The sequence below is a fragment of the Buceros rhinoceros genome, unplaced genomic scaffold, assembly GCF_000710305.1.
Source record: "Buceros rhinoceros silvestris isolate BGI_N320 unplaced genomic scaffold, ASM71030v1 scaffold4892, whole genome shotgun sequence".
NCBI lineage: Eukaryota > Metazoa > Chordata > Aves > Bucerotiformes > Bucerotidae > Buceros > Buceros rhinoceros.
The window spans coordinates 1777-11475 of NW_010397017.1; the positions used below are offsets into that span (position 1 = coordinate 1777).

The window sequence follows — 9699 nt, forward strand, 5'->3', positions numbered from 1 at the left end:
GCTCTTCTCATATCTGATGTGCAATTAATGCTGGGTGTCATCAGCCTTGGAGTAGTCTGTCAAGTCCAACAAGATTCAGCCTCCTGCCACTACTCAGTGTGGATGCTTCACAGGTGGAGGGCAAAGTGCCCTATGGAGAATTTGGACTTGGAAGAAAGAACTTGAAGCTGCAGTGGTGTGAACTTGTTAGGGTCAGAAAGAGAATATGGGAATCCTGGGTCAACCACATCAGATGGCGTAGAAGAACTTCTGTAATGTTGGTAAGGGTATATGGTCCTTGTGTGTGACTCAAAGGAGATCGTCCAGCCAGTGTCTGAGCTGAAAACCTGCTTGGTCCTACCCAGGAGAAGCACAGCAGATCTCCTTTGGTGTCTGGCTCAGGCATGTGAAAGGCAGAATTTCTGGTGGTTGGCTGGGAGGGTAATTAAGATGGGTAATGTCTTCTTAAATACCGCAAGTAATTGGGTGAGAGATGTTTTACTGCAAAAAGATGAAGTGGCTACTACACTAGTAAAGAATGTAACAGCTTTCCTCCTAAATTTGGAAGGATGTGAAGCAAACAAGCTCAGACAAGCAGTTGCATGTCCTGAGTTCATGAAGGTCGGTTAGGAGGTTGCCAGGCCACTGTTATGGTTCCAGTGTCCCTGGGACTGTTGATGCTCATGTGAGTGGCCAAACATGAGAGCCAGAGGGAGCTTCTAAATCAGTGGTGCTGTCCTCATCCAGCATGGTGAACCTTGTGGCACTTGAGAAGGAGCTTATTTCACTGCTGTTACAAAGACAGCTCTTGCACTAACACGGAAAGTGAACTGTAAATTAAATGCAGAATGGTGGCAGCCTGGGAGCCAACCATGCCATTTTCTAGTTGCTTCCTGCCCTTTGGAGTCACGAGTTGTGAATGCTCCAACACTTCAAAAAGCCTGAGCACCAGGTCTGTGCAGACACTGCTGAAGAGCATGGTCTCAAGGGGCTTGAACGAGGGTGCTGAATTTCCTAGCGCAGGTGTTCCCTTGGGCAGGTACTAACAGAAGACCCAATGCTATGTCGGGCAGCAGTGGGGCTACATCTGGTAGGTGTGACTCAAGTGGCATTAGGTTCGAGGACGTGTGCTTTCCAGGGCTCATACTTGTCTAGGGTAAAGCAAGTAGGGAAAAAAAAAAATAGCGCAATAAATTTTGCTTTGGGAGCGTGATAAAGAAAGATGAAGCAAAGTGCGTGGCCACATCAACTCTGTTGGATCAGTAGAGTTGAAAAGAGGCAGAACCTTCTTAAACCTTTTTCTGTGTTGAAGATGATGATATCAACCTTGTGGAGGTCTCACACAGTCTGTTGGCTTAAAGGGTGATGTGAGTAATGGAAGGAGACGAGGAGGGAAGAGAGGAAAGTAATCCCTTTTGCACCAGTGAACATGCAAATATTCTGGTTTTTTGAGCCACGTTTTTTCCATGCAGGAAATGGAGCCAGTGTGACGGCCTGGTCACACTTCGTGCTTCTCCTGTCCTGGCACAACATTGCACAGTGGGGGACCCTAAAGATCTTGGGAATCATCTAATGGTGAGGAGAGCCAGGTGATGACCACCAAATGCTGGTGCCATCATAATTTCTGAAAGGATGTGAAAATCCAGGGGAGAGAAAATAAAAGAGGAGGAACATCCTTAACTTTGCACACCAGAAACGGAGAGTGCTGGTTCTGACCTGGCCTGGAGCTGGGCAATAACTCCCAAGAGAACTTCAGATCATGAAATTTGACTCTCAGCAAACCTACTTGCCCGCTCTCTAACACTAGGTGACTCTCACTTGGAAAGTTTCCTGCGTGCGTGAGAGGTGCTTTCTGTGCAGGGAAGGGCGATGCTTCCTGTTTTTCTACAACATTGCCCCCTCCCCCCTCCTCCGGTTTCTTGGGCAGGCTGGCAGTCACTATCGCGTCTGGGTGAAGTCTCTCCTTTGTTTGCTCTACTGTTTTGCCAGACCGACTTTCTTAATTTTTTTTTTTTTTATCTCCGCGTTTGTTCTCCAGCTGCCACGTCGCCCATGCGCTCATAGGGCAGGGTGGTGTGAAGAACGGCCAGGAGCACAGGTGTGGGTTGCTTGTGACAGACGCCAGGAAAAAGAATAGCTGCGTGATAAGCGAGTTGATTTTGTGGTTACATGTAGGGTAAGGATCTGTTTCAAGGCATCTTTTCCTTATTTACTGTTGCAGAACAGACACTGTTTGGGCCATGTGTACTTCAACACCCCTGTAGTGTTAGGATATTACACCTGACCGCAGTGCTTGTGACTCAATAAAGTAAAGCCGTTTCCTTTGCTCGATAGTGCTCTTGCATATTGATCTATTACCCTATAGGTTATGACCAGTAAGGGATTCTCTTCGATGCAAGACTTAAAAGCGGATCTGGCCTTAACCACAATTTTGTGGTTAAGAGGCAACAGTCCTAAGAGTTGACTTCCTCAGTCTTTCAAGGAAGGGTCTTGTGCCTTTAAAAAGAAAACCAAACACACACAAAGCTCCAAACAACAAAAGCCAACGTCTATATATAATATGCAAAACCTACAGGGGACCGCGCAGGCTGACATGATGTCACTGTTTTTCTCTGCCAGCCTTTCACACGCCTCAGAGGCGAAGACGCTTTACAGCAGAGCTCTGTGGTTTCACATGTGATTGCACAGAGCCGTGTTTGCCATCACGAGGCTGCCGCTGCTCCCCAGCCAGCCTGGTTCGCGGGAGAGAGATCTACCTGCGGACTAGGAGTGGTTAGTTGGATGCCAACCCACTCATGTTGCCACGCTTAACGCTGCTGGTTTTTGAAGTCCCTGGCAGGCAGGGTTGGGGGAGGTCTGCTGAATATAGTGCCTATGTGAGAAGAAAAGTAGCCTATTTAAATGTCAGTAGCGAAGCCCAATTCCTGTGTGAGAGTGCGCGTATTCTTGTAGAGTATGAGTAATAACACAACAGACAGGCTTCAGAAATGAGGCCTCATCTCCAAATACCTCTAAAAGTCTTGGCTGAGCGTAAGGCCTTTCCAAATGCGTGCTGTCTGTGCAGGCACAGCTGGGATGCCCGCCCCAAAGGGCGGTGGAAGGACTGTACCGGTAGAAAGCATGGTCACCGTCCATCCGCCGTTGCATTATACTGAAGAATGGTTGTTTGCTTTGTTGTTAAAACAAAGTCGTCACATTACTTCAAATGCTCTTGCTGTGGTCTGGCTGACAGAGGACAGAAACTCAGTGGGTTTCCTGGAGCACATCGGGTTAGGTTCTGAAGTGCCAGCATGGGAAAATCTGAGAAGTCCCCCTTTTTAGTCCATGGTAAATTTGCCAGTGACAGGGCAGGACTTCATCGGCTTTAGGGACTTTATATGAATTCTCTGATATCATCTCTTCCAGGATCAGGCTCCTCAGGTGGCCTTTTCCACTGAACAACTGCATGCTTTCTGGCTCGGTTGGCAGGTGACAGCTGTTTGCTAATCTTGATCTAGCTTGTAATTTGTGTGCTTTTTTTGTTTGGTTATTCTAGCATGCACAAACATGTTGCAGTACTTGGATCACCTCCTCAACTAAACATAAGAGATTTCAGGAAAATAGTGGAGACTGGCATGGTGGCTTAGGGCTTCCTGTTTGACCAGCCCTGCCGAGCATAGCCGAAGGAGGGTGTTGATGCTGGTATGAGCTATCACAGAAACTCATCCTAAAGAGCAGCAATGTATACTTTGGGTTCTTTCTATACCGGATACTCATGTCGACAGCCTGAATGCGATAATACCATAGCTCATCCACGCTCAGGTAAAATTGTAGATGCTCTGTGATTAACCGCATAAAGGATAAACCCACAAAGCAGCACTAGCTTCAGAAACAGCTCCAGATGTTCTGCAATATCTGGGTGTTGTGCTGCAACAAGTAACGTTTGCAAGAGATGTGTGGAGTACGGTATGTCAGGTACAGCCTGTGACAGTTGAGGAGTTCAGGAGTTACTGTTACTGGAGTCCTGGTGATGTAAAAGCAACAACTTGCTGTTGCTGGTGTTTGCCCTTCAGAAATGAGTACGAGGTCCAAGTTTACCCAAATAAATTTGCTTCTCTGCAGGCAACATGGTGGAGTGGTGTTTACCCCAAGATATTGATTTGGAAGGCGTGGAATTCAAATCCATGGCAAGTGGGTCCCACAAAATCCAGTCAGATTTCATGTGAGTATGCCTGAGCTGTATTACTTCTTTCTCTTAGCTATACATCTACACCACCATCCCATAATTCAGAACATGCAAGAAAGATACTATCTATGAAGTTAAATTCCTGCATAAATGTATTGCTAAACTGTATCTAGGTGAGCCAAAGATACTCATCAGATCTTTCAGCTTCATTAACAAGTCCCAGCTGCCCATGACGATCTGCTGTATGATGGCTTTGGCTGTGGAGCTCAGCTGGTGAAGGGGCAGGCCAGCATCTCAGTGGTATTGGGTAAATCATACTGCGCTGTCGCTACTGGGACTGTCACAAAAGGCCTAGGGTGACGGGGAAAGAATAGCAGAACTCAAATGGGAAGGATTTTGCAGGAACTGGACTTAGAAAAAGTTCTTAATTCTTCCATTGCTTTTTGATCCTTTAAATCTTTTGATAAACAGTCCTTGCTCACTTGCTTCATTGATCCTTCAGTGGAAAGACATAAGCTAGGAATTTTCTGCGTTCTCATCCTTTTACTAACCCAGTGTTGCAATGCAGCAATGTTTTGCAGTGAATTGCACTGTCACAATTCATTTTGGTCAGGAATAACAGTTACTTTCTCAAAGGCACATGAACTGAACTCTTGCAATCAGCTAGAGCATGATTCAGCACGTGGGCACCCAAAATAGGACTAGGTAGCTAGACTATACTCACAACTTCACGCACTACAGGCCCTTCTTCCTTGGGAGAAGCACGCTGCAGTGACTGGGTCCTACATCCTCCATTAGTCTTCCTTCCATGTTCTTCCCCTACCTGTGTTCCTTACCAGCCTGTGACATGGCTGGTATGGGCTTTAGTGGTAGAGGCACTAGGAACCCTTCCCTTAAATATCCCGTGTTGCTCCTGAGAAGGCTAGGACACCTGAGGCCTGCCCTCAGCCCTTCAGATAGCTGGTGGGATTTCAGGGGGTTCCCTAAAGAAGGAACTTGTATTCCCACATCAATATTTTTAGAGGCCAGTTACCTTTATTTCTTCCTCTTCCCTCTGTTTAACAGTAACCTTTCTGTCAAACCTTTATCTACAGTTATTTCCGGAAAGGGGTCTGTTTCGGCCTGGCCTGCTTTGCCAACATGCCTGTGGAGAGTGAGTTAGAGCGTGGTGCTCGCATGAAGTCGGTGGGGATTCTCTCCCCTTCCTACACCTTGCTTTATAGGTACATGCACTTCCTGGAGAACCAGGTCAGGTAAGTTCCCTTGGGAATGGGACTGGCCACTCCCTGCCTAGGAGACGTAATGTTGTCTCGATGGAGAGCGGTTTTAGGTGTGAGTGAGAATTGGGCTACAACACTGAGCTATGATTTCCCTGAATGACTTCTCCAGAAAGAGTTAGAGGTTCACAATAGGACAGAGACAAGGAACTGAATCACAGCAGCCTGTTCATTGACAGCAGGCTAGCCAAATGCTATCCAAACCCTACTTATTTTGTGCAGACCTAAATGTCAAGGGGAGCTTTGAGAGCACAGGAAGTTCCCCTTTTCTCCTTCTGAAAACCATTTTACTAATGTCTTACAAAAGGCTTCTAAACCTACGACAGTGCTCCTGGTTAGGTGTGCACTTCAGCTGTGTTGAGTGGACTTGGCAGGTAAATGGTGATGGTAGAAGGGGAAGCTGTTCCTGCCTGAGTATCTTTAAAACAGGATCAGTACTATCCATACATGAGCTCGCTGTCTGCTTCAGTCCTGACCGTGTTCTCTGGCTGCACTGAAAGCTGGTGTTACTCCTGCCCTCTCGGCTAAGTCTGTGCAACTGAGGCACCCAGGGCTCCTTTGCTAGCTGGGAAAGCAGATGTTGGCTGGGGGCAAAGCACTAAATAAGCAGAGTCTGGAGACACTGCAGATCTCCCCTTTTGACCTTTCTTTTCCAGACACCAGCTGGAGATGCCAGGGCACTACTCCCATCTAGAGGCATTCTATGATGACAAGAAAGGAGTTCTCCCTGATAGCAAGGGCACCCCCAACTCTCAGCAACCTGTCCACTGGCTGCCATCCATCCACAGATACATGTACCCAGAGATGAAGGTAAGGCGGGTGCTCTGAGGCTTGCAGGAATGGGCAGTGTTCTGCTGCTCCTTGCTGGTGTCTCATGCTTCCTTATATAAGCAGTCACTCCAGTCCTTTGCAGGCTGCTTTAGATTAAGATTTTGTTACTTGAACTGCTACAAGCTGCAGTTCTCTGTCAGTGCAGTGTGCTGGTCTTGCTCCCACATTTAGACTTAGCATCTGTGCATTTGTCCCTGTTTCACCTCTGAGCTGTTTTCTTCCCTTTTCCTCCACCTGCAGATCACACACCCTGCTGGCTGTATGTCTCAGTTCATCAAATTTTTCGGTGAGCAGATCCTTGTCCTCTGGAAGTTTGCCCTGCTGCGCAAGCGCATATTGATATTTTCACCACCCCCAGTTGGAGTTGTCTGCTATAGAGGTATGTTTCCAGGGACACTGCAGAGCTCTGATGTAGTAGGCTGAAGCACTGAAGAAATGTGTTTGGGTTCTGAGGGGGTAGACCACGCAGGTCTTCAAAATCCACCTCAACCATTCTTTGTGAAGATACTGTTCAGCCAGCCTTTACCCATTTCTTACAAAATGCTTTTCTTCAGGCCTTTCGGAGTAAGGACATACCTGGCACTGTCAAATACGGTTCCTGTCAGCACAGGACAAGTAAGAGTGCTGAATGGAATCTAGAAGATGGGATTCCTATGAGGGGAACTGATTATTTCCTATCAACAACAGGATGTCCCCACTTGACGTTCTGGTGACCAGGAGCATTTCAAAGCTCTAACCATTGTTTTCATAGACGTGTGAAGAAGAACTGGGTAAGTGGGGTTCAGAATGCCCTTGAGGGAATACTGAAAGCATCTCAGGATATACTTCTCTTGTCTGCAGTGTATTGCTGCTGTTGCCTTGCCAATGTTTCTTTGCCTGGTCTTGGAGGAACTGTCCCAGAGTCCAAACCATTCTTCTATGTGAACGTGGCAGACATAGAAATACTGGAGACAGAAGTATCATATGTGGCCTGTAAGTATGATGGATTAGGTGTCATGTTTTTAATTTCAGGCTGCAAAATGTCTCGAGATACCAGACTGTGGAATAAAACTGATGAGAAATAGGATGTGCATGGAATGACTAACTACGAAAGCAGGAGAGAACAGTTGGTCTGCTGGGAAAGCAACATGCTGCTCTGAAAACCTTCTCTGATTTTGGCAGGTACAACAGAAAAGATCTTTGAGGAAAAAAGGGATCTCTATGATGTCTATGTGGACAACCAGAATGTGAAGACACATCATGAGCATCTGCAACCACTCCTGAAAATTAACAACGCTGACAAGGAGAAGTACCGACGGCTCAATGACCAGAGGTAAAAATAGACACCTGGGTGGTCTCGATCCTGATAGGAGAGCAGGGTGATGTGGGCTAAGGAGGAGATTGCTCCTTTGTACTTTCCTTCCTGTCTTGCTGTTTTCAATGTTTCCCATTGCTTCAGCTCATCTCTTTGAGATGCTGGTTCCACTGTAATTGACTGGTATGAGAGCCCCTGCGCGCTCTGCACAATCGCTCTGCGCAATCACTCTGTTGATGGAGCACATAGAAGGCAGGGAGAGAAGCAGAGGTGGTGACTCGCCGTCGGTTCACCACTGATCGATCGGTAGCAGAACTGAGAACAGCCTGCTTTCTAGTCCGCAGATAGCAGGGCAACAGTGTTAGTCTGACTGGTCTCCCAAAAATGGATATGAAGTTTTTAATGGTAATCCTTGTCTTCTCATAGTGCTTTGAGGTTCACTGTAGCTATGTGCAATTAATCTGTCTCCCTTCTCTCAGGCAGATGCTAATGTATTCTCAGGAAGTGGGTGAGGATTGTAGTTCCTGTGAAGAGGACCTTTTCATCTTGTGAGTGGCTACCTCTAATACTTAGTTGATCACTGTTAGGTTTAGGGAGCCTCTTTCACTAATTTCATGTTGCACTCATTTGGCATATTATGAAACATCGTGGTAATTCCATAGTCAGGTCTCTTCTTCTAAGGGTCCAAGAACCAAAGAACCAGACTGGCTCTTCCTCTTCAGATCATCTTCCTTTCCGTTTGAGAAGCCAAATGCAGCCACATTAGTTTCCACTGGGGTCTTTTAAGGGCTGTGAAGGAGGTGGGAATTTTTAAAAACACAATTAGAAACGCAAGAATCTCTTCCCATTTTTGAAAACATAAGCACTGTAGGACTTTCCATGCCAGAACATTTGGCTCAGGAAAGGACAATGTCTATGGGAAGCAGGCACTGTACCATGCTGGGGGAGATGATAGATACACTGTGGAGATAAGACCTGCACGTGAAGGATTGGCCCATTGATGTGGCTCACTTTGTACTTGGCAAACAGAGGAACCAGAACTAGGTGAAGAGTATGAACTGTGGAATTTGATGAAAACCACACCTCTACCACCTCTGAAGCCCTTCACTGCTTGTTTCTATTGTTCAGTCTGGAGCAGGTGAGAAGTAATGGGATGAAAGTGTGTGAAGGGCTGTCAGGGCAGACCTCTGACCGTTGAGCTGCACCGATGCAGTCAGCGTTCTTTCTGAACAGCCTTGCCTGTTCCTAGGAAAGCACTAGGTAAGAAGTAGCTCTCGCTGCTGTATTCTGCCCTAGTAATGGAGAATTTATTTACCCAGTGGCTTACTAGATGGATGACACACTGTTTCCTCCTTTGTGTTATGGGACCTATAGGTCTGATGTACCTGCTCGGTTACCACAGAGTACACACTGGCTGAGAACGTGGCTCGCTTCTGAAGTGTGAAATGCTGACCATAAATCAGCCAGATAGAAGCATCGCTGTAAATTAAAAGTTACTGCTTTGTTTATTCTGGGTCATCCATAGGGTGGATGGAAAACTACTATAGCATCACCTAAGAAGGTGGGATCTATGATGAAAGGGGGTCAAATGCAGTTCTGGAGCTCTGCTACCTTGTTTAGTAAACACATTATCTTTTGGGGGGGTCCAATGCCATCATCTTAGCTGACTTTATCCTATAGGTTTTTCATGGAGCAGAACAACCGCATATTTCAGACGCTGATGGAGGTGTCGGCCAGCCAGGACAAGACACTGACAGCTGACCATGCACGAGGCATGGGCCTGGATCCCCAAGGGGATCGGAGTTTCCTTATGGACCTGCTGGAGGTGTATGGCATTGACGTTATGCTAGTCATTGACAACCCCTGCTGCACTTAAACCAAGGAGGAGAGATGGGGAACAGAGATCACTTTTTAAAGACTACCAGACATTCCTTAGGAGTATCACTGGAACTCACCACAGCCACTGGATGGATCTCATTTTATTTAATAACTTTACACGGAGAGTATTTATAATTTTAAAACAAAATGTGATTTTATTTCTCCCCCTCAACTTCCCAGTGAGTACCTGCTCCAGGGTTTTTTTTTTTTGTTTGGTTTTCTTTCCCTTTCTCTTTCATTTGTGGGTTTTTTGTTTTGTTTAGATAGGACCAGTG

At 46.4% G+C, this 9699-nt stretch overlaps 1 protein-coding gene across 1 annotated transcript; it reads left to right on the forward strand.

Moving 5' to 3' along the window:
• Window positions 1–4085: 4085 nt before the first annotated feature.
• Window positions 4086–9422, forward strand: KIAA1147 (KIAA1147 ortholog). Its single transcript, XM_010146067.1, has 8 exons — window positions 4086–4180; window positions 5239–5397; window positions 6078–6231; window positions 6493–6631; window positions 7093–7224; window positions 7414–7564; window positions 8026–8094; window positions 9227–9422. The coding sequence occupies exons 1-8, from the start codon at window positions 4086–4088 to the stop codon at window positions 9420–9422; spliced, it is 1095 nt and encodes a 364-aa protein (XP_010144369.1).
• Window positions 9423–9699: the final 277 nt, after the last annotated feature.